General features: G+C 49.8%; 1 protein-coding gene across 1 annotated transcript in view; it reads right to left on the reverse strand.

The window, feature by feature from the left end:
* Window positions 1–25609, reverse strand: part of LOC134028345 (trichohyalin) — a 127085-nt gene that overhangs the window by 77935 nt on the left and 23541 nt on the right. Inside the window, exons 4-6 of the mRNA XM_062471829.1 lie at window positions 23989–24062; window positions 14321–14423; window positions 2476–2622 (exon numbers count right to left, since the gene is read on the reverse strand). Of these exons, the coding sequence (XP_062327813.1) occupies window positions 2476–2622; window positions 14321–14423; window positions 23989–24062 (324 nt within the window). The remainder of the gene's footprint in view (window positions 1–2475; window positions 2623–14320; window positions 14424–23988; window positions 24063–25609) is intronic.

Below are 25609 nucleotides of genomic sequence, written 5' to 3' on the forward strand. Positions count from 1 at the left end.
CCAGCAGCTGCCTTCGCCTGACCCTGCACACCGCCGCTTTGAGTGGCTCGCCCGAAATGTCACATAATAGTGGTGCATTACAAAGCCCCGGGTACTCCTAGTCAGTGTTAGTCAGGAGCCTAATTACCCAGAGAGTCTAATGTATTGACTGAGCCACTATTGAATGTGCTTGCTGGGTCCCCCCTTGTCCCACTCTGAATATAGGCTACTCTTCACATAATATTAGACCAAAATTTCATTAGCTCATTCGCTTTCATGGACAGGGTCAGAGATACAAATGCTCTCAACAGGTAGGGAGTGTGTGCTAGGTGTGTGTGGGTGTGAGTGTCTTTCACACACACACACACACACACTTCACTCCCCTCTTTGGTTCACGACGGGGTGTGTATGGGTGCAGCCAGAGGGGAGACACCAGCTACAGGGACCCAGGATGTCCAACCTGACTAGTGTCTGCTATCTCTCCCCACAGATTGATCTCAGTATCGCACTTCACACTCAATCACACTTTTCTCTCAATGATGATAGAGGTCAGAGGTAAAAGCAAGGTGTAGCAGGTAGCTAGTGCAGGTAAGAGAGGTTAAACTACTCTGTTATTGGTGCTGGTCCCTCCCCACTCCATCCCCAGCATTCTCTAACTCAGACTTAGCCTCCACAGCCTTCTTGACTCTTTCAGCCCCCGCCCCCCGCCCCCCCAGCCCCCCCCGCCCCCAGCCCCCCGCCCCCCCGCCCCCAGCCCCCCCGCCCCCAGCCCCCAGCAGGCTCCCCGGGGCCTGGGTTCCTCTACTGCTCCCCAGGCAGCGTTTGAGTGTGACACCAGAGCCCGCTCCCACCCAGGCCCTGGGCCCTGAAAGTGACACATGCGTGGGTGTCGCCGCCGTGTCACCTTCTGCCCGCTGAAGTATGAGGCAATTTCCTGCGAGTGGCGCATGGCGGGAGAGAGCGAGGGGCCGGGCGAGCCCCGCCACTGCTGCTCTCTTTGATACTGTCAGGAAAGAGTAATGGTTTTCTGCAGCAGCCGCCACCACCAAACTAATGTTGTGTGACTTTGGCTCTCCTTTTCCAATGCGTTTCCTTCACAGTGAAGGAAGGAGAGACCAGAGAGAGAGAGAGAGAGAGAGAGAGAGAGAGAGAGAGAGGAGAGAGAGAGAGAGAGAAGAGAGAGAGAGAGAGAGAGAGAGAGAGAGAGAGAGAGAGAGAGAAGAGAGAGGAGAGAGAGAGAGAGAGAGAGAGAGAGAGAGAGAGAGAGAGAGAGGAGGAGGAAGGGAAGAGAGGGAGGAAGGAGGAGAGGAAAAAGACTGCAGAGATGGAGGTCAGGGACAGGAAGCCTGAGAATCACACTGGGTGGACTATTCCGTTTTAGCGCATGCTGTACGTCTCAGGCTGCTTCAATAACTGAAGGAAAAAAGCCAGGCTGTTCAACCGGTCTGACCAATCAGATCAACCGGCTCAGTCTTGAGCTTCTGGAACATTCACCAGGTTGTGAAGGTCACAGTCAAGCCCTTAAGAGAAAAAGGGCCTCATCATGCCCACATCATCCTGATAGGCCAGTCTTCAGCGCTGTCCATAATTACACTCCAACTTCCTCCTGACTGACCTCCCACATCCTCTAAGCAGTGACAAGAACAAGTCTCATTATTTTTGTACTATTTCCACATCAGACCCACACGAAAGTGTCCCGGAACCCTCTTCAGGAGCCCACGTTTGTTCCCCACTTCCTTCTCTGTCTGCTGAGGTCACTGTAATCGGATCTTGAGCAGAAAGTACAAGGTGATTACACAGAATTACTGTCTGATTAAAATTGCACAATATTACAATTCATTAGAGGTAATCAACTCCCATCAACTGTGGGTTCGGTGCCAGACATGCGGTGATGTCAAGAGATAGTTGGGTCTTCTCTGGCAGGGTGGAGGATGGGGGGGAGGTCCCACGCTGGTCTACAGAGTCACATCCAGAAGAACATGCCCCCCACTTTGTAAACTGTGAGACAAGACTGACTGAGTATTGGCTTGTGTTGGACTATGCATGAGAATAGGCCATGTGTGTAAATAAAAGGACTAATTATTTGAATTATTCACTTCAAGACTATTCCAGATGTTCCAATATTTGAAAGTGTTTGACAGCTGAGAATGAGAAACCATGAACCTTACCAAAGTGAACACCAGCTCATTAGGTACATGTTTACCAGTGTATTTCTAATACTGCAGACATGATTTTAGGGCCTGTATTATATTAAGACCAGTAGCACAAGGCATGCAGATTTATGAGTGGCGTGTGTTGACCTGGTCTCACATCTCTGATGTCGGGGGTCTCTCTGGCACACACACAACCACACATTACTATCACGACAAAACAATGGCTTCCACCTATATTATACCACACTACGAGGAGGAGCCAGGGCTGTTCTGAGTCCTGGCTCATACAGGCCATGGTGCTCTGGGGAGAGACATGGTGTCTCTCTGGGGGGGGGTGGGGTACCTGCTCTGTCAGCTGCTCCATGCTGCTCTGCAGGCGCTGGATGTGCAGGATCTGGCTCAGCTGGTCCTGCTCCTTCCTGGTGATCTCCTGGTGAAGCTCTGTGATGGTGTCCTGCAGGTCCTGGACCAGCGCCTCGCGCTCCTCCACCTAGCCCGGCGTGTACACACACACACGCACCCCCACACGCACCCCCACACACGCACCCCGCCCACACGCACCCCCACACGCACACGCACCCCGCCCACACGCACCCCGACACACACACACGCACCCACACACTGTTATAAGTGTCCTACTTTTGAAAACATATAAAAACAGACCATTATGTATTTTTCTTTGAGATAATCACTGATCTGTCCTATTCAAATAGAACATGGGTTTGCTCTGAGCTGAAGCATACAGCTATTGAACATCACCAGTATGATGTGGTGAATGGGTGCAACATGGTTTAAATATATAAATTTGTCAAACTAAGAAAACAACTTAGCCGAGAGCAGGTAAGTGATGTGTTAGGGTACTCCAGGAAGGAAATGGTTCAATTTTATGTTAAAAATAAACAAAAGATAAATATGAATTCCACAGAAAATCTTAACCACTGTTCCGGGGTACTTGTACAGAAACTGCTTAGCCGGTTTTTCAACAGACAAAAGTGGGCCCGTCAAAAAGAAAAAGCTTCTAAAATGAGACCAGAGTTCACAGGGATAAAGTATAGCTTCTTCAACGACACAACAAGACCAAGACCAACAAGACGTCAACACCATTCCGTCACCAGTAAGAAAGGACACAATAGAGCAAAGGAAACATGTTCATTTATATACAAACTCTTAATAAGAAAAATCCATTTTATCAGCCATCTGGATTGATAACAACAATGTTCCAGATAATACGCCTGTTCCTTATTCATACTGTGAACAATGAAAGAGGTACAGAATGTTCATTAGTGTCAACCAAATAAAGGATATTTAATTGGCCTTGTATTAACCAATCACATGCTCCATGGCTGCTCAGCTGATAGAGGTTGCAAGTGATTGCAGCATCAGGTGGAACAACAAACTGTTAGCACAATGCTATTTCTAGTTGGCCTCAGGTGGGCAATGGTCACAGTGATGTGGAGATGCAGAGCACTGCTCTCAGTGCACCCGGTTGGATCAAAACCTTGTGCCAGAACCGTTCAGTTTTCTTGTTTCGTTTAGATTCTGGCATTTGTTTAATGCCTATTTTATCCCAGTAGTGATGCTGTGTGAACATCAAAAACAACTGTTTCCAGACTGATGTTGCTGGAGCCCAGGCTGGCAGCCATTGTTATTCAGAACACTCTCTATCCCTCCAGCATCAGCAGAGGAGCCAGTGTTTCAGAGGGGCGTCAGAAGGCACACTAACATTAATAGTTCTGTCCTCTGGTTAATGAACTGGCCACACGACTCACTGCACTGATGCCTGACAGAGCCCAACCCCCCTCCCTCCCTCCCACACACACACACACACACACACACACACACACACACACACACACACACACACACACACACACACACACACACACACACACACACACACACACACACACAACCAACCCCAGTCTTCTTCTCCTCACAGAGTTCAGAGTTATAAAAGAGAAATTGTCTGAAAACGTAGAATCACCTACACGAGATGTAGGTCAATATCCGGATATGTACAATCTAGTGAAATACGTTCTAGCTGTATAAGTCATTAAAAGGTGTCTTAAAAGTAGGAGAAATAAATAATACAGTACTTAACAGAGAGAGAGTGAAACAGTGAGAGGAGAGAGCGACAGAAAGATAATACCAGACAGATAGAGACAGAGAAAGACAGAGATAGAGACATGGAGAGAGAGACCGACAGATAGACTGAGCGAGAAAGAGAGTCAGACAGAGACAAAGAGAGAGAGAGAGAGAGAGAGAGAGAGAGAGAGAGAGAGAGAGAGTGAGAGGGGGAGAGAGAGAGGGGAAGAGACAGTGTGTGAGAGAGAGAGACAGAAAGAGATAGATAGATACAGAGACAGTGAGAGAGAGAGAGAGATAGACCGAGAGTGATCGAGAGACAGACAGTGAGAGAGAGATAAAGAGAGAGGATACAGAGAGGGCTGGATGAGCGGAGGCGGGCGAGGCAGGGGTTGTCTGGAGCCCTGGCCTGGGGCAGAGCGGGGAGAGAGGCAGGGTGTTGCTCCCGCTGCAGGGGATCGTCTGGGACCGGCTGAGCTCCTTCCCCAAATACTGAGGCTGCTGATTGTAGCACAGCAGGGCACAACCTGTGTGCGTGTGCGCACGTGTGTGTGTGTGTGTGCGTGTTTGTGTGTGTGTGTGTGTGTGTGTGTGAATGTTTGCATCAAACGTGTGCGTGTGAGTTTCAGACAGGGAGAGACTGCACAAATGAGGTGATGAAAGAGTTTCTCAGAAAGAACAGCATGTCCTGTATATGTTGTGTGAATGTGTGTGTGTGAGCGTGTGTGTGTGTTTTAGGATGCCTCTGTTTAAACCCTACCAACTGAAGCATGCTTGAGGGGTCCCCGGTAGAGACCATCCCTCGTTGCATCGTGAACACACACAAAGCACGGCCCTGCTCTAACCTGCCCTCTGCTACGACTGAACCTCAAACTATTTGTATCCTTCCACCCTCCATGCCATGGCCTTGCTGCCTGTCTCCTCACCTCCAGCTCTACTGCTGACCTGAGGGAGACCAACCTAGCCCACCTAGCCTAGACCAGCTCTGCTCAACATCGCTTAGCCTAGCATATTCCAGTCTATCCCAGCCTAGCCCAGCTCTGTCTAGCCTAGTCAAGCTGTTTCCCAGTCTAGAATGCCAAAAGGTGCATGAAGCAGGTGTCATGCACTGCTTATTATCTCTGAACTGACAGACAGACAGGCAGGCAGGCAGGCAAGACAGACAAATTGACAAACAGCAGGAAGGCAGACAGACAGTCAGTGGGACAAAGAGACAGGCGGACAGACATCCAGACAGACAGGCAGACAGACTGATAGACATCCAGACAGACAGACTGATAGACATCCAGATAGACAGGCAGACAGACTGATAGACATCCAGACAGACAGGCAGACAGACTGATAGACATCCAGACAGACAGGCAGACAGACTGATAGACATCCAGATAGACAGGCAGACAGACTGATAGACATCCAGACAGACAGGCAGACAGACTGATAGACATCCAGACAGACAGGCAGACAGACTGATAGACATCCAGATAGACAGGCAGACAGACTGATAGACATCCAGACAGACAGGCAGACAGACTGATAGACATCCAGACAGACAGGCAGACAGACTGATAGACATCCAGAAAGACAGGCAGACAGACTGATAGACATCCAGACAGACAGGCAGACAGACTGATAGACATCCAGATAGACAGGCAGACAGACTGATAGACATCCAGACATCCAGACAGACACATATACATCCAGACAGGCAGGCAGAAAGACAGATAGACATCCAGACAGGCAAACAGTAAGACAGGGCCAAAACAGTCAGGTTGTTCTGCCTGCCTGCCTTCCCGCCCCCCCCCCCCCCCCCCGTCCCTGAATGTCAACATTAACAGGCTCTTTGATCTCCCAGCATCCTCACAAAGCAGCATCAGCATGCTTCCTCAATGAGCCCCTCACCATCGAGCCAGCACGCACCTACATCAAGTAGGGCTGTGGAAAATATATGGAGATAAGCATCCACACATTTGACAGGAGAAGGAGTGTAAAGTGTCCTCAATATAATTAAGCACAATGAGCTTGAGGCAAGCATGGGGCTCGAAAGCACAAAAAAAAAAAAAAAAAAAAGATTAACGCAAGCGTTTCACAAATTATGCTCAAAATTAGGATTTCACAAGATAAATGCAGCACATCTCATCGAGTAATTTCTGTTAAAAGGTTATTTGTTATCTTCAGGCACCCAGAAAGGGCCCCCATTGTCTTGATCTTTAGTGCTTTCAGATCCATCATTAGCATGCTAATTGCGACCTCGTCTCCAGTAGCATATTAAAGAAAGAGGCGTGCTGGGAGCCCTTTGTCCTGTCTGGGCCCTGGGACTCTGCCTGCGTGGTAAAAAATAGGCTTTTCTGTGTCCAGAATTATATTACATCTTCAGAATGTGGCCTCCTGCAAGGTGGGGACCATGGTGAGCTCATCCAAATTAGAGAGGCCTTGTGCGGACGAGAACAGCTGCTACCCCAGACAGCTAACCAGAACCTCCCACACACGACCAAGGCCAGTCCAGCTACCTGCTCCCTAATACAGTTATTCATCGCAGGTGAGTCATACAATAAGTCTCCCCCACCAACGCACACATACGCACACACCGCTTTTGCATACTACCGCCGCCCTTGCCCACAGTCAGCACAGAGTCGGAGCTACACTTGAACCTGTACACATTGGAGTTTGTCGCTGTGTTCTTAGAAGCCTTGGATTCTTTCGCAGTTAACACTTCATACATATACAGTTAGGTCCATAAATATTTGGACATTGACACAATTTTCATAATTTTGGCTCTGTATACCACCACAATGGATTTGAAATGAAACAATCAAGATGTGCTTTAAGTGCAGACTTTCAGCTTTAATTTCAGGGTATTTACATCCAAATCAGGTGAACGGTGTAGGAATTACAATACATTTTATATGATTTTTCAGCCTAACGATGGCTTGCTTCACTGATGGTGACAGCTCTTTGGACTTCATATTGAGAGTTGACAGCAACAGATTCCAAACACAAATACCATACTTGAAATGAACTCTAGACCTTTTATCTGCTCCTTGTCAATGAAATAACAAACTCCCATGAGGGAATAACATACACCTGGCCATGGAACAGCTGAGCAGCCAATTGTCCAATTACTTTTGGTCCCTTAAAAAGGGAGGGGGCACATATAAAATGTGTTGTAATTCCTACACCGTTCACCTGATTTGGATGTAAATACCCTGAAATTAAAGCTGAAAGTCTGCACTTAAAGCACACCTTGATGGTTTCATTTCAAATCCATTGTGGTGGTATACAGAGCCAAAATGATGAAAATTGTGTCAATGTCCAAATATTTATGGACCTAACTGTATAATGGACTTTTAGAAATGATTCCTTTGGAAATATTTGCACTCAAATAAACTGCCTTCTCAATGCAGTAAGAAAGCCAAGCTCACAAAAGATCTAGGGTTGATAGTTATATGAACAGAACAAGAGTGGAATTGTAATCAGAACAACCCACCAACACCACAACCCTGCATCCACCAGCACCACAACACTGCATCCACCAGCACCACCAGCACCACAACACTGCATCCACCAGCACCACCAGCACCACAACCCTGCATCCACCAGCACCACAACCCTGCATCCACCAGCACCACCAGCACCACAACACTGCATCCACCAGCACCACAACACTGCATCCACCAGCACCACAACACTGCATCCACCAGCACCACAACACTGCATCCACCAGTACCACCAGCACCACAACACTGCATCCACCAGCACCACCAACACTACAACCCTGCATCCACCAGCACCACAACCCTGCATCCACCAGCACCACAACCCTGCATCCACCAGCACCACCAACACCAAAACCCTGCATCCACCAGCACCACAACCCTGCATCCACCAGCACCACAACACTGCATCCACCAGCACCACAACACTGCATCCACCAGTACCACCAGCACCACAACACTGCATCCACCAGCACCACCAACACTACAACCCTGAGAAATGCCAGAGGTCACTCTTCCCATTCAGCAAGAAAGTAAAATACTAATGACTGCTTATTCAAAATTATATTTGGGAGTGCACATAGGCTACAACAAAAGGTGCTGAGGGGAGGGGAGGGACTTTGGGGATTGTGGTATAGGGGGGGGGGGGGGACTCTGGGATAACTCATCCAGACTCAAGAGGCATACATCCACACATCACGTGCAAAAATAAGCCTCAAATTCAGGCCCACCGTTTTCAATTTGGATAATGCCCTGACATTGAGACAGGCTCTGTCTGCAACCATCCCAACACAAGGGGACACTTTGCTGGAATGACGAGGCCAGTCCAAATCAAGCCAGCATAGATTAGGTGCGGTAGTTTGGCAAATTATAAATGATAGCCATCATGCTCGGGAGGGGATAAAAAACAACAACACAGTGAATCGGACGGAAATTTTAAAAAATTGAATAAAACCCTCTAGAACAGGCCTGATGAATGTGCTCTGGTAATGCACACTTCAGTAGACAATCAGACCTTTGCGTAGATCTGCTAAAATACGCCTGACTAGCAGGCAGCATGGGTGAGCCCATTCCAGCGAGGTCACAGTCAACCTTTTAACGGTAGGCTAGGTGATATCTGTCTGTCTGCCAAGCCTCTTCAGAGCTCTCCCCCCCAAGCATTCTCAGTAACCCTTTTCACACAGGTCCATTACAACAGCCTGGCTCATATGAAACAGGCCTGGCCTGGGAGACAGACGATGTAGACCTCATCCACTGTTTGCTTAGTGTGAGTGTCGGCAGTGAGCACAGGGTTTTTACAGCCAGGCTGTCGTTTCTACTGCTGTAGAGGACGTCCAGGTGATGGGGCTGTGACTGACTGAGGCAGCCCGGGTCCCCAGCCAGCGAGATGGGGCTGATAGAGCCTCCCTCCCCAGGGCTGGGGTGGTCGGTGGCCCAGCCTTGACCTGCGCTCTCCCCAGGGCTGGGGGGCCCATCTCCACAGAGCCAGTCAGACAGAACATAGACCTGGCCGCCCTCGTCCAATACACCCCCCCCCCTGGCCTGTCACAAGACATGCTGCACATGCTCAGTAAGACAGGACAACTCCAGGGTCTTAGTGGCCCTTGGAACATGGATGGGTCAGTCTGTCCTGATAGGTCCATCAGCCAGTCAGCCTAACTGAGCAGGGATTTTTTTTTTAAATCCATAATCATATCAAGTGGCCTAGATGCATGGATCCCATCAATGGAAAATGCATTAAAATATCATTGAGAGTGAAAAAGAATTTCTGCAATTAGGATATGGAGAAAAAATAAATAAAAGATCAAATAAGGGCTAATCAAAAAGTAATCGAATAAACCAAAAATGAATGAAGCTTAATGAGTTTGGATGGGATGCAGGTATTTCCCCTGACAGTGTCTAGGCCAGCTCTTCAGTATGGGAGTACACCCCAGAGGTGGAGCCTGCCGTAAACAGGCCACATGCAGACACTAAGCTGCTGGACTGCTGACGGGACACCTTCCCTCATCCACAGGGGCAAGAAAACGGCTTAAGATTGCACTTGACCACCGCACACCTCCCTCCCCCGCCCTTGACAATACACCAACTGGACATTTCCAATTACATTGTATTATAATTGCATTACACTTGAATAATAGAGATTCCATCCACTTAAGGATTCTGCAGTGCTATAAACTCAGCACAAAGCTAAATCAGTCTGTGTGATTTTTTTTTTTAAACAGCGTGCCTCATATCATTAGGTATTCTATGCATTTCCAATTAGCTTAGCAGAGGTGGAGGAAGACAAAGCGTTGGAGTCTTTCATCAGGTCTGTGAGATGGTCTGACACGGGCCCTGCTCCAGTGTTGCTGCTCTGGGGCCGCTCCTCTGAGTCAGGCAGACAGGCACCGTGTTATGAGGCAGACAGGCACCGTGTTATCAGGCAGAGAGGCGCGTGGGAGACGCCAGCAATCAAACGCTGCCGTCCGCAGCGTTCCATTAAGAGGAAGCGGAAACGAGAAATAATGAGAGCCCTCTGCCTCCTCTTCTCCCACCCCCCCCCCCCGCCTCCCCTCCCCCCTTAGCCTGTTCACCTGGAAGGAGATGCGGGCCAGACCAAAGGGGGTGGAGGGTGGGGGGGTCTGTGAACGCCAAGACGTGAGGAAGAGAGTGTGCCTCCTCATTTCACACCGGGCTATTTCTCCTTCCACAGTCTGCCCCCACCACCCCCACCCACACATCCACCACCCTACATGATTTGGAAATATCAATCCTCCTTCATATCCTAGAACAAAACAGTCCACCCGCGATTATTAATGCATCTCAAAGCAGACCGTCATTATTTTTTCAGACGGGTTTTCTTTGAAAAAATGTTCTCCAGCTGCTTGTGCTGCTCCCGGGGGCCCAGCCTCTCCTCTCCTCTGATGATCTCATTACAGCCCCGTCTCCCACCGCCTGCTGGCCGCCACGCATTGCTATGCACTTCCTGTTTCCCTGACCTCTCTGTGGATGGAATTCATTTGGCCTCTCCGAACTTTACCTTGATTGGCTTTAAAAAGGTGAGCACTCGCTACTGTCTGATCCCACAATTAAACGTAAACACCATGAAATAAAAATGGGCAGAGGGTGAGGATAGGGAGAGCGCTGTCTGGAAGAAGTGGAGATGGTCTAAGTACAAAGGAACGACGATGAGCAGGGTCTATTTTTTAGACCCTGCTTTGACTGATAATCCTGTATATCTAAATGGGGTCCAGTCTGTACATCTTTAATGTTGTTTTGTTGGCCGCTACAGGCGCACTGCAACAGTTTCGCAATCTGCTCGCTGATTGGCCACGGCTCAGAGGCTGAGTCCGAATATGGAGTTGGGAAGTCAGGAAGTCACGGTAAATTACCGGAGGAAGATGAAACAGGGAACATCTGCATATCGTCCCCACAGCCAGCCCAAAATAGCCCATATCCTTAGCAGCATGCTAGGCTAGCAGGGCGTCTCTCTTCCATAATGAACCTGCAGGCACAGTGGCCCCTAGTAGACCTGATAGATGAGTACGTGTATTTCACATGAGGACGCCCTGCCTAAACCTGAGTGCTTGTTAATACACCTCTCTCTGGGAACGGATATAATGATTGAGTCAGAGCGGGTGCTGCACAGGGGATGGGGGAGTGGATTTGAAAGAGAGGGAGAAAGAGCGTGGAGGGACATGCTGGGTAAGACTGGGTTGGGTTGGGTTTGGCTGGGCTAGGTTGAGCTGGACTTTGCTGGACTGTGCTAGGCTGGCCTGGGTTAAGCTAGTCTGTGCTAGGCTGAGCTAGTCTGGGCTGGGCTGAGCCACTCTGGTCTAGTCTGGGCTGGGCTGGGCTAGGCTGAGCCACTCTGGGCTAGTCTGGGCTGGGCTAGGCTGGGCTGGAGAGCTCTGGGCCTGCAGGGGACTGTGGGACTGATGAGGTAGTCCAGTTGAGTGATATAGAGGGGTGACCAGGGGAGAGAGCTGTCCATTAGTTACAGGGTCTCTGTAATGCTCGGGCTCCACTACATTATTTTCGAATGCATCAGTCAGCGTCGTGCAGCACAAATAAATTCTAATGCCCGGGATCGGTAATGCATACTCTCACCGCTGCTATATTACACTGCAGGTTAGGAGGGCAGCGAGAGAGAGGGGGGGAAAAATGTAATTTATTTTTCACTGCGGCCAGTATTCCTCCCATTAGCTTCAAACGTGAGATAAGTTATGGCCTTTAACGAGCGCCTTTAGCCGGCAGAGCACGCTGCACACAAGACGGTGGGCTTAGGAGGGGGCCGGTGGAGGGAGGGGGGAGCTGGTGGCGGGAGGGGGGGCCTGGGGGAGGGGGGGGGGGTCTGGGGGGGGGGGGGGGCGTACAGTATGAATGACCCACCAGAGTGGCCTCCTATCCCAGCTGAGGTCACCGCATAACACACCCTCACACCAGACTGGTAATATAATGATCTTAACAACATGAACCAATGCACACTACACACACACACACACATCTCTCAAGGTGCCTTATTACACCAAGAACCTCTACATGAGCCTAACTAGCTAGCCAGACCATTATGCATATCATGACAGGATGCTGTCAGACCCACTTGAACATAAAGCTGCAGTGAGTGGCCGTAAAGACCGGACAGCTCTCTAAAATACATACACACACCTCTGTTGTATAGGGACCTACTGAGAGTATGTGTGTGGTGTGTGTGTGTGTGTGTGTGTGTGTTGTGTGTGTGAACCCCTGGGAAGAGGCCCATACCATCTCCTATTCAGATAAGCTCTTTACAGAACTTAGCCTGGCACACACACAGCTTTCTAGTTTTGCCAATCAAATGTCAGGGCTGGACGCACGACCCCTGACCCCTGGGATGACTTCCTGAGTCTTGGGACTTGGGATATGCAGGGAAGGGGGGTGGGGGGGGAGGAAGGGGGGTGGGGGGGGAGGCAGGGGGCAGGGGGGGGCAGGGGGCGGGGGGGGGGCAGGGGGTGAGGGACAACAAAAAGCACATGCACACACCAGCCTCACACAGAGAAACATGCAGACAGTTCAGAAACCTTACAAATAGAATAGTTGAGAATCCAACCTTACCACACTGTTGTGTGTGTGTATGTGCGTGTGTCAGTGTGTGTGTATTTCATTTAAATTCAATACAATTCAATGTGACTGATTGTGAGCTGTGCTCATTACTCAAGAAGCTTCATAGGCAACACATCACACACACTGATCATGTGTGTGAGTGTGTGTGTGTGTGTGTGTGTGTGTGTGCTTGTGTGTATGGTGTCTTCCTGAAGGGACTAACACAAACTTGGACACTGATGACATCCTGTCCAGACACAGAGTCGTTTAAAGAGCTCAATTAGTCGTTCCATTTGTCTGAATAGTGGGGTGGGTGGGGGCAGATCTATACTGATGCCTCCAAATCTCCTCTCCTCTCCCCTCAGCATCAGAACATACATCTCAGTGTCAATTACTGACATGTGACTAATTAGCCGTGCACTTTCAAGCCTCGTGTTTAGTTTGGGCGGGAGAGTTTTTAAGTATGTGCGATCGATACCCTCCTCGATAAAGCTCTCCCATCATCCACCAACCCTGCGCTCCGACGAGGAGCCCTCGAGATCCATCACGCCCCGATTAAGACTCTTTACCCAAATGACCGTTTCATCCCGGAGGAAAACCCCCTCACAGTACACCTCTGAACACCGAGCTGTATGAAGGGTCGGGATCGTTTCAATGAACAGTTCTCAACTTGTCCGACTCCTGTCTGGTGCACCGTGTGGAATGAGATGATGGAGGCAGGCTGGAGAGGAGACGATGGTAGTGTGTGTGTGTGGGGGGGAGGGTAGAGGTTGCCAGACCAGGTGAACTGGATCATCTCTCATCTCTCGCCCCCCTCTCACCTCCCTCCCTCCCTCCCTCCCCCTACCCCACCCCCTCCCCCACCTGCCCACAGGCTACACGAGAGAGCAGGGGCCATTCTGGGCAGAGCCTGTCATGTTGCCTCATCTCCTAGCACGTCATGTGCCAGGTCTGTTTACCCCGGCAACAGCAGCCAGGCCTTTAACGCAGATGAATTATACAAGGGATACAAGGCTGTCTTAATTACCTTGGCCATCCCCTACACTAGCGCTGCCTAGCCAGCCAGTCTGAATAATGCAGTTCTCTGTTTAGGAGCGTGTTAGTCAGGATCGCATGCAATGCTTAACATAACTGCTTAACAGTCCGCTGAGCTGCCTCAGGGCTGGTGTGTGTTTCAGCTCCCTGCTCATTAGAGATGCGTATGCGTGTCGGCGTTGATGTGTGTGTGTGTGTTTGTGTGTGTTGTGTGTGTGTGTTTGTGTGCATGTGTTCCTGTTTGCGCGTGTGCGCATGTGTGCCTGTGTGAGTGTGCGTGTGAGTGTGGGTGCGTGCGTGCGTAAAGGTATTCACTATCCACCAGTGAATCAGCACCAGGCAGCACCAGGCAGGTGCTTCATGCTAGGTGCAGCTATTCAGGGGGCGCAGGCACGTGACAGTGGACATGTTCCGCCCCTGGCTCTCCTGCCTGGTTCATCGGGCATGAGAGTGTGCGGGCTTCCTGTCACGCATTGGCGGGCGCGGGGAGGTCCGGTGAGGGCGAGGGACACTTACTTTAGCCTGGGCCTCCTTCAGAGAGAGAGAGGCGTCTCGGAGCTGCTTCACGAGGGCGTGGTGGGCCGGCCGGGGCGATGGTGGGTCTGGGAGCTCATCTGCACTGTGGAACCACACAGGAACAGAAGGGAACGGCTCTTACACTGCCTACGCAATCAATATGGTGATCAGTACTCTCCGGGGGGGATTACAAAAGGATCTGCTGTTCGATAACATCAATTGCATTTGTTTTGTATAAGAGTGGTATTCAGTAATACTAAAAGTACAGTACATGACAGTACAATAGCAGAAGAACATCACAATGACACTGACAACATACACGCTTGTTCGTATGTCTCCTAAAACCTAGATCAAGCTGCTGGAGTAGAAAAAGACTCAATGGAGCTTAATGGATGCGGGCGTTCCCGGAGCCGGGCCAGTCACAGGCCCTGGCAGAGCCGGGCCAGTCACAGGCCCTGGCAGATGGTGTTTTTCTCCATCCGTTTAACTGGGGCCCTTTAGCTGGGACCTACAGCCCTGGCACCCTTATCAAGCACAATAACAAACATGGTCTCTCTGCTGGAAATGAGGGATGGTGCTCTCCAAGGACAGTGACCCTATCAGCATATCAACCCCAGCATCAAGCCTCCCGCTGGCTCAGAGAATGATGGCCCTCCTCTCCACTGTTACTTTACAGTGTGGGTGTCATAGACACGCTCATATCATATCTTGGCTATTTAGCAAGTTGAGTTTATATAGAGAGAGGGAGAGATTGTGTCAGAGAGAGAGAGAGAGACAGAAAGAAAGAGAGAGAGAGAGAGAGAGAGAGAGAGAGAGAGAGAGAGAGAGAGAGAGAGAGAGAGAGAGAGAGAGAGAGAGAGAGAGAGAGAGCACATCAGCACCCCAGGTCAGGGATGGAACGCATGATGAGTTGGCTGTCCTCAAAGAGGTAAACAAATCAATCATGTGTGATAAGCACGGGCTTTATCAGAGCGGGCCAAGGCCAGATGCCGGCGTGGCTACGTTGGAATCCTCAAACGCAAAGCTGTAGATCCACACCCCGCCACAGCTGGAGCGCTCCACGACAAAGCAGGCCAGCGAGAGCAGCCCTCACGTAGGTCGACATGACACACACACACACTTTTAATTTCCTATCAGAGAATACTACGTTTAATAGAAAAGGTGGATGTTTACTGGAAAAGGAAGCTGGGCAATTATACAATTACGGAGAGAGAGAGAGAGAGAGAGAGAGAGAGAGAGAGAGAGAGAGAGAGAGAGAGAGAGAGAGAGAGAGAGAGAGAGAGAGAGAGAGAGAGAGAGAGAGAGCATCCTATGTGCTTTTCCATGGACCACTTCCATTATTCATGGACGGACTGTCTGTATTTATGGACGGGCCTATTTGTGTTGGTGTGATATCAGGTGGTGTTGCTCATTGCGCTAAAACCTTCATTCTTTTGGCGCAAGATTGCCACTCTTGTGAGAGAACAACTTGTTTTGAAATAAACGCTGGCCAACTGATGTGGACCCTGGAGGTCAAATGGGCGCTATGAACGTGAAGAGCCTTCCAAATATGGCAGCAATCTAGTCTCACGTCCCCATTCATACCCACCCATTACACCCCCCACCCACTTATAACCTTATTTTCCTGCAATCAGGGATACCTCTCCTTGCCCCATTTACCAGTCAGAGGTTTATCTACAAATATGTGAAAACCACTGGTCTGCAACACCCAGTAATCAGAATTATTATATAGCAACAACAATAGGCTGGAATTGCTCATGTGATGATGTTATTCTGTATGCCCGGTGCAGAGGCAAACACCTAGACAAGCACTGTCCACGTGCTCCAAGTACTTTCTGGGCTATGATGTGTAGCAACACGTGCTGGTTGCATGTGAGTGTGGTCATCACAAGCTACCCTGGCAAGAGTAATCAATATATTTTCAGCCAAATACAAAAGAAAACCCTTTGGGAGTTAACCGTGATAATATAATAATATCTACATGACTGCTTAACATTTTTGTCTAACACAACGGTCGAACTGTTTCTCAATGGAATAAACACAACTCTACAATGTCATCATTTAGCATATGCTCCAGCGACAGAGTTCAAACCATCATCCACCACCATGACAAGCACCACCCAAACGCACACACACACACTTGTCAGACTAACGCCTACTTGTGAAGAAGCCACTAATTGTCGCTCCGATCAAATATCTCAAGACCTGCTACGCCGGGAGGGACGAAAACAGCTTTGAGATAAAACGCTGATTGACTTAAAAGATCGAATGGCATGGAATCTATACTGACGAGAATCTAATTAACTGAACAAATGAACTGATGGCGTAATAGTCTATTGAGACACTCTGGAGACCTGAATGGCCCAACTTATCGTTTAAGGAGCGGCATTCATTGTTTCATTAGTGAGTTTAGTTAGTGTTTAGTTGTGCTAGCAGCAAACGCAGTAGTTGTGACCTCTTCTTGCAGACTGGTAAGAGCTTCTTAACTCAATATTATGGAGATACTGTACTTGGGAACGAAAGATCCATGTTCTTAACTCTAACTCTATAAGTACATAACATGTACGTCACATAAAGAAACGACAATCCAAGTACAAAACAACAGTGGTGTCGACAGGCAGCTTTATTGGTCTAGGGAGAACGGACATTTTCAAACACACAGACCTAAAGTACATTCAAACCTGAGAATATTAGTTTGGTGTTATTATACAGTGCTGTACAAAAAGCTGTACAAGATGCTACCATTATTGACATGTTGGACAGAGGACTGTAGAGTTTGAGGATGTATCATAACTGATCAAGCATAACCTTGAATGTAACCTACACTAGATTAGAATATCCCGTAAAACTTTGAAACTGTATGCTGCATCACTGAAAATTATTAACAAAGCAGCTTTTTCTTTGGCACTTTTAGTTCAATATCATCATAACATACGGTATAATAAACAGTACACTTTAGCTTTAAACACAAAGGTAGCAGCTGATCGAAATGAACTGGACAAACCATAATAAAACATGTTACGTTTGCAATCCTTAATTGATATTCAGATTAGACTTGGCAATAAAAGTCTCCTAAACCACTGTGCAGAAAAGCTATTTTCTACTGAGGGACGAGTCCAATGTCATGTCTTAGTGTCTCTGCCACTGACCAATTTCCCTTTAAAAGGCAGTTTGCTTAGCCTTCCTCAGGGCCTGGAGATTTGAATTCTGAACTCTGGATGCACAAGTGATGAAGGTAGGCCTGCACTTCTGTCCAGAGCCCCAATACAACTTCAAACCAAAGTTAAATCAGACTTTAGATTGCTTTTCTTTGCCTTTTTTTTTCTGGGAATAAAATGAAATTCTATCCCTCTTAGATGAGACCACAGGAGTGTGAAGGTTGGTACAATTTTCCTCCGCAGCTCCTGAGAAACACTAAAATAGCCCCCAACTCCAGTTCATCACAAATATAAGAGCAACATCAATTACACGGGCCGAAGCTAGGCCATGATAAAGTGCCAAAGGATCTAATGAGGACTGACAGCATGTGTGAAAACCAAGACAAACAGAGTGAACTGAACAATCTGTCTCGAACACAAACCTACTGCTCCTCTGTCCTTGATGCTGCTGATGTCGTCCGTGATATTCAGGGATTTAAGCACCACAGCGTTTGCTAATTACAGAAACCATGCATTATAACGGTCCATACAGTAGGTACTTCATTGAAATTAAACCCTGTTATTTACATTGCTTCGTATTTATGTTCATCAGCCCAGATTCAATTTCAAACGCGACAGCGTGAATATTCAACATATCTCATTGGCATGCACACCTCATTAGCATGCGTGTAAATAATGAACAAGCTGACCGGTCTAATTAAGCCCACGGCCATTCCAACAATTCCTTTCATAATTGCGAGCGTGTTCAAACGACAGAGACCGAAATAACGTGCGTCGCAATTACAACTACACAAAGCAAACGAACGCAAATCAGCGCTCAGAAAAACAACAGAGAGCTCGGTTGAATGAAATGCTGCGGATGATGGTTAGAGTGGTTTCATTGACATTGTCTGGAGCACAATTCCGAAGCTCTGTAGTTGAGTCGTACAGCGAGCCGCCGTCCACAGTCCGAACCCGAACCAAGCACAGACACCAGACCAGAGAGAGCAGCTGCAGAGGAACAGAGCCAGTATTCCCATGGACAAGTCTTCTGGATGCCTCGTCTTCCACAGTCCTGAACACACAGGCAACTCAGCATTGTCGCGGTGACACACCCTGTGCGTACGTGTCTGAGATGGGAGAGAGTCCATACAGACTCTCCCTCCCTCTCTCAGGCTAATTGTTTCTAAAAGCCATGCTTCCAGATCGTTCTGTGTCGCCCCGCACGGTGCCTAGCTGCAACCGGGCGGACGCGGTGACAAGCCCCTGGGTTTCAGCAGGAGGCAGAGGCACGCTGGTGGCGTGTGTGTGACAGGGAGGTCCTGGTGCACGCTCGACACACACAACCTCAACAGCCTGCGAACGTGAGCGGGGAAAAAAACAAAAAACAAGGACAAGAGCCAAACAAATGAAGACAAATTCTTCTCCCAAACTTCTGGTAGTAGCAGGCAGTAGAGGCCCTGAGGATGAGCTACCCACGCTCCCATGTTGACTCCAGGATGTTAGTCGTTTCCCATCCGACTCCACACTAAACTGTGATACAAAAGTAGGCACTTCACTCCAAGACACGTTCCACTGTGGCGCTCGTCTCTGTGGCGACAATGTGGCGCCGTCCCCACTTCAGACACCCGCCACAGATCAAGTATGCAAAGTAGGCCGGTGATTACAAGAAGCCGAGACGGGCCCCCCAAAAACGGCCCCAGACCTCAGCAGAGAAACACAACAAACGGGTTGCGGTCCGTTTGGTAGATATTAAGATACAGGATACAGCCAGATTTTTCTGTCAGTCCTGGTTCTGAAGCAGTCCAGGGCTGGGCTGGCCTAAGCCAGGCCGGCCTGGTCTATGCAGGGATGGTCAGAGGTGCTCTGTGTTGTGCTGTGCCAAACTGGGCGGGTCCGTGATCCAGTACCCGGATGAACGCTGGCACCTCCTGGTGTGGTAGCATGGTGAGGAGGGCAAACACATGCCCCTCCCTGCCCCCTCAGTCTTCCTCCCGGCAGGTTCCCACCCTGGGCTCCGCAGAGCTGCCTTCATCTCTGTGACTCCTGAGGAAATCTTCCACCCGAGGAAAAGCTGCCAGCTCCAGTGACGGGCAACCATCTCAACCCACAGGAATCAAGGAGAAAAGAGAGCGAACGAGCGCGGAGTCATGTTCTCGCTCCAAGACAAAAAGAAGAAGTCAAAAGGCAGTCGTCGCCCCGCGGGCCCCCACCCTACTTGGCCCGCCTTTGTTTTTGTCTCTTCATTTGTTTAGTTTTGGCGTTCTTTTTTTTTTAAGAGCGCCTGCTACTTTTCCTTTGTAAGAGGTTTGTGCGTCCTTCTCCACACACCTCCAGTTCCAACAGTCCCAACCTCTCTACTGCCTCCTCACCTCCCCGTCTGCCAGACAAGTTTTCCCACCCAGCTATGGTACACAGCCACCAACCCCTTTGTGACACTACAGTGTGTGCTTGTTTTGTATGGGTATGATGTGTGTGTGTGTGTGTGGGGGGGGGGGAGTGTGTGTGTCGTCTGTGCCACTTTGGAGTCGAGGAGAACAGAGGGGGAAAAAAAATCTCCCCTTTGTAAGTTATGGGAACACTCTGAGACAGACGCAGGCACTCATAAATTATACGCTTCATTTACATATTCCTGGCATAAGACATTATGCAAATAGCAGCACATTTGCATAATGAATTCCTCTTGTTGCCTCAGTCGCCTCATGCTCCTTTTTTATTCGATAATGAAAAAAAAACAAAAGGGTGTGAAAGGAGGAGAACGGTGTGTCTGAGCCCCGGGATGGGAGCGTTGTGCCAGCCTCGTGTCTCACCACCCGCTCCCCAGACCCCCCAGCACCACACGGTGAGAGAGAACTCGCCACAGACAGACACCAGAAACCTCCGGAAACCATCCGCATTAAGACACATCAGCAATTAGACAGACCCGAATCAAATCTGAATACCGACAGAGAGAGAGAAGGAGAAAGCGGTGGATTTGCGGAACACAGAACACTAGAGCTGCATTTGCACTAATCGCGAGTGTGTGTGTTTCTCTCTCTTAATGAGTGTGTTGTACCTTGGCCATTGATGCGAGAAGCAGCCTCGCTAATTAACGGCAGTAAGCAGACCTCTGTGGAGAGGGGGAGGGGGTTTATTAAATAATTAAAACCATCTCTATCGTTCGCTTTTAACCTCATCAGCTCTGTTCCAAACGACGTAAAAAGAAAGACAGGAGTGTTCTGGCCAAGATAATTACTTAATCAAATATGACAGACATAGCTAATTCGGGCTAATTCTCTGCAAGGTTTCCCGAAATCGCTAATGACGAGAGAAAAATCTATAATTACCGTACTGAAAAACGTCGAAAAACATGGCAATTTATTTAGTTTTGATTCGTTACGCTTCTATATCCACGTAATTCGTTAGCGAAGGAAAAACAAAACAGATGGCCATAAAATAAAGTGAAGCAAGGTAGGGAATGGGAGACTGTGTGTACGCTGGAGAGAAAGTGTGTTTAGTTTAGAGACAGAATGAGAGGGAGGAGGGAGAGAGAGAGAGAGAGAGAGAGAGAGAGAGAGAGAGAGAGAGAGAGAGAGAGAGAGAGAGAGAGAGAGAGAGAGAGAGAGAGAGAGAGGGAGGGTGAAAAAGGGAAGAGAAGGGTAGATAGAAAAAAGGGGTGGGAGGTGGTTTCAGGAGGACTTTGATTATTTATAACAAAATGCCATTGCAACATCCTGCAGTGGGATCAGACAGCAAAACGTCAACTGCGATCAGCTATAGTCCAATAAGCAGCCTGAGATCCTTCCCAGTGTACAGTGGGGTAGGGGCACAGCTCACTCAGGTCCACATCACCAGCTCACCACAGCTGCTGGCTGGCTCCAGAGCTGGGCTCTCTTCCTACCAGCGCCAATGAGGAGGACAGGGCAAGGCAGAGGCAGTGCCAGGCAGAGAGGGGGTTCGTCCGGGCGCGACATAGCTTGCCAGCCTATGGGAGATGCTAGGAGCGATTCATCAGCTTTTAGAATCAATTAGCCCGTATGTTAATTAATGTCAAGCCTATAGAACAAAAGGGGTGGTTGAAGGGGGGTGGGGCGGGGGTGAGGTGGGGCGCGGGGGGGGTCGGGGGTGTGGAAGGAAAGCTGAGAGAGGAGGAGGGGAGGGAGGAGGAGAGAGAGAGAGAGAGAGAGAGGGGGTGGGCGAGCCAGAGAAACAAGCAGCGAATGCGGATGATGGTAGGGAGAAGCTGGCACAGTGCCATCCATTCAATGGCAGCGCCAAGGCGGACTCGCGTCCGCTCTCGGGGGGTACGCAGTCGGAGGTAGCCAGGGAGACGGAAGGAAGCCCCCGCTTAGGTGTAGCAGCCGGCGCCGCGCCAGGAGGGGCCAAGGCTCGGGGGGCTAGGCTGCTCTCAAACAGAAGTTGGAGCGTGGATGGGGGTTTGGAGAGACAACAGTCACCCTCAAGTCACCACCGCCGGGGAACTGAGAGGGGAACCAGAGGAGCCGGGGACACGACGCGCACCGCAACAGGAGCCCGGGAGACGCCGTGGTGTCTGCCTGGGCTGGCTGGCATCGCCAGGTGGCATGGAGAGAGGGGACACTTCAGGCGCGAGGACAAACAATACTTTTTTTTTGGGGGGGGGGGGTTTGGGGGGGTTTGGTCTCCAGAGATGGAGCAGGATGGCGGGGTTGGGCAACACGGTCTGGGCGGGCGGGCGAGCGGGGGGGATGTGCTCTGTCACGGGGGACAGGAGGGGGGGTCCAGAAACCTCCAACAACCAAGAGAGAGAGGAACTTACGCCTACGGTGTTGTCCTAGAGATAACTAGGGTGCGGGGGGGGGAGGGGGAAGGGGAGGAGCAAGAGGAAGCGCCTCCCCCTCTCTCTCTCTCGCTCTGCCATCCGAGGCACAGCTCTCTGTGCCAGCCAGAGGACGCCATGCCAACAAACTCATTGGCAGTCGGGGGCACACCCGGGGAAGATGCGGGCGCTGAAAAACCCCTACCATCGCCATCTTGGATGTGGCGTTCACAGATATGCGGGAACGGAACCTTTTGGGTGCCGGTGCCTCGGGGACAGCCATTCAGTGCCCGCTAAGTGTCGAGAGGTATGCCAACGGGAAGGCGCTGGCATCTGTCGCGAAAAAAAAACAAAAAACAAAAACGTGGAGGATGGTACACAACGATGGCGATCAAATCAACACGATTGGGTGCCCGTCGCGGATCGGTTGGCGGAGATAAAGAGAGCCAAGAGCAAACAAAGATACGGCGCTTCAAATGGCTAATTAAAACAACAAAAGTTTGCTCTGTTAATTAGCGCGACTGTACCGGGTGAAAGGAATGGGACAGATTACAAACTAAACAAAGAGGGGGGGCGGCAGGGTGGGGAGGAGGAGGACCGGAAAAAAAACAAAACATAAAAACAAAACGAAAGAAAAACAAAAGCGCCGGGCTGTTCTACGGGGAGGGGAGGGGGAGTGGAAGGGTGCCTCTTTTTTTGTGCCAACCCCCTTTCCCCCCGTACCACACTGTTTTCCTGAGAGAACACAAGCTGCCATCTCGCCTCACGCAGCCTGGCAGCCAGAGGTGAGGAATGTGTACATGGGCACCGGAGACGCACGCGCTGCCAACCTGCCAACCGCCTGGCCGTCTGCGACAAGAGGAGGGCTGCATAAAGGACCTGAGGGATGGTGCCAAGGGCTCAACAGCAGCTGTTTACAAAGACACACACACACACAAAAAGAGAGAAAAAAAAACTGCAAACACGAGGACGCATACTAATGAACTGCCCAAACAAATTATAATCAGCGGGCATAAAGGAATTAATTGACTTTTTTCTTCTTTCGCCGCTTACATTTTATTTTTTGTTTCTTTTTTTTGGGGGGGGGCTTTCGAAAAGGAAACGAATCAAGGTTTCGACCAGGTGTGTGGGCATTTTTTGCGTGACATGATCAACTTCTTGGAGAGGGTAAAGGAAAAACAGAAAAAACAGAAAGCATGAAATTCTAGTTCAGCAGCAAGCTAAGCTATGCCAGAGAGGCAGGCAGGCGTGTGTGTCTGCGATTTCTCTACATTCACAGCAATCACCAGGGAGATGAATGTCTGGGAGAGGCTGCAGGCTCTACACAGCATCCAGCATCCCCCAGCATGGAGGCAGGCGAGGGGGATGGCACTCACACAACAGACATGCTGGAAGTCACTGGAAGGGGGCACAGGAGGCAGGGGGACAGGAGGCAGGGGGACAGGAGCGTAGCCCCAGACGGCCACAAACAGCAGCGTGGAGAGGAGGTACCCAACCCGCCGGCCTGCAACTCAGCCAAGCAGGGGCAGGGGGGCCGTGGGAACACATTCGGCACCCCCCCCCGCCCCCCACACACTCTTTTTGTCTGCCCCCTCCTTGCCAACCAACCAGAGAAACTAGCAAACTCCACCCTGTCTGGTTTGTTTTTCTCCGCGCGAGCTCCAGGGTAAACTACGAGGACCAGATGCAACACTGGAGGACCAGATGCAACACTGGAGGACCAACTGGTACGGGTTACGGGTCGGGGAACTTACCGGGTCCGGAGGAACGTTGCCGTGGTTCCCGCGAGGTCCGTTGGCATCGGGCACAGAGCCAAGGACGGGCGCCGCTGCGGACAGAGAATGGAGGATTTCTTTCATTTTCGTTTTCATTAGTTAAGATGCAACGGGGAGAGGGGGCGTGGGGGGGGGGGGGGGAATTAACACAGTAATTAGCGCGGGAGAAAAGCCATCAGCCACTGGTGTTTTACAACTGGATATCCAAAAGTACCCCCCCACCACCACCACCACCCACCACCCCCCCCCCCACCACCCCCCCTGGATTTTTGTTGAACAAGGGGGGCATGGTTATGGAATATGAATAATTGAAGAAGTCATCCAAAGGGAGGGATTATAAGATCTTTGTGCTTCCTACCCAGCTTTGGCATACACCACCAAGATGCCCGAGCCAGCCTCTGCCAGCAGGCAGGATGGGCTGCTGGAGGGTGGCATCTTTCTGGGCATCTGCACCATGGTCGCTTCAAAGGCGATCGAAGCACACACAATTAACGCTTTTGATTCGTAATTAGCGTTTGTCTTTTTTTTTCGCCGTTTTTGGTCGTTTTTCGGTTGGGGGTTTAAAAACCTTCCGCGGCGGAACGCGTGTGGATATTCTAATCTTTTGGAGCTAATGAGGTTTGGATGATCGGCCTTTCGTTTAATTCCACGGGGGATGTTAATTGTGCCACGTCTTCATTACACAAACGGATTACAAAAAAAAAGAGCATGAGAGAGAAGGAGGGAGGGATGGGGGAGGGAGGGGGGGGGAGGGGGGGGGAGAGACAGCTTGAGACAGAGTAAAGGGGATATTTGCCTTCCTTCTGTATAAGCCAGCATTCAAATAATGCCACAGTACTCGCAAAACAAGCAGAAAAAAGCTCATGCAATGCTTGGCAATGCTAGTCTGTCCAAGTGCTCTCCTGGAAAACCTGGGCTCTCCCTCCAGGCTGCCTGCTCTACAGCAGCAGCCCTCTCTCAGGACTCCTTCCTTCCCTTTCTGCCTGTGGATCTTACAAACCTGGAGACGAAATAATCCTGCCTGGAATCTAATTTCCCTCTGTTGGATATTATTGCTGATATTCAAATGATCAGCGTTCTCATATTATTAGTATTGAGCTTTGTTAGAGGGCTGTCGTTGGCGCCGGGCGAAGCGGAATGGGAGAGAAGACAACAGACACTGTGGCGGGCACTGGCTAATGTGCTCTGTGCTTAATCATCGTACAGCAGAATGGTTTTATGCATATTTCATTTGCATATCATTAAATCGCTAAGGCACACTGGCAACTGGCAGCGGAGAGCGGGGAGTGGAAACGAAGGAGCACAAAGTGTCACAAAAAAAAACGCGAAAAAAAAAGGAAAGAGCGACTCATTATGCGATGGCAATCTTCAAAGCTGTGCGCCTGCTTTCCGGCAACCTGCCAATTCGTTTTAATTCAGCGTTAATTAAAAAAGAAAGTGGGGGCGCTCAGCCTTTCAGACGCGGATTAATTGAGCGTCTCCCAATCTGAGCAGGAGGGACTGTCAGTGTGCATGGTTGTCTATCTACAACATGAGGATCCCTGCAATTCGCTTTGTGGTTTATTATTATGGGATAATCTGGAAGGAGTAAAAGAGATAT

Source organism: Osmerus eperlanus, chromosome 10 (genome assembly GCF_963692335.1).
Source record: "Osmerus eperlanus chromosome 10, fOsmEpe2.1, whole genome shotgun sequence".
Lineage (NCBI taxonomy): Eukaryota > Metazoa > Chordata > Actinopteri > Osmeriformes > Osmeridae > Osmerus > Osmerus eperlanus.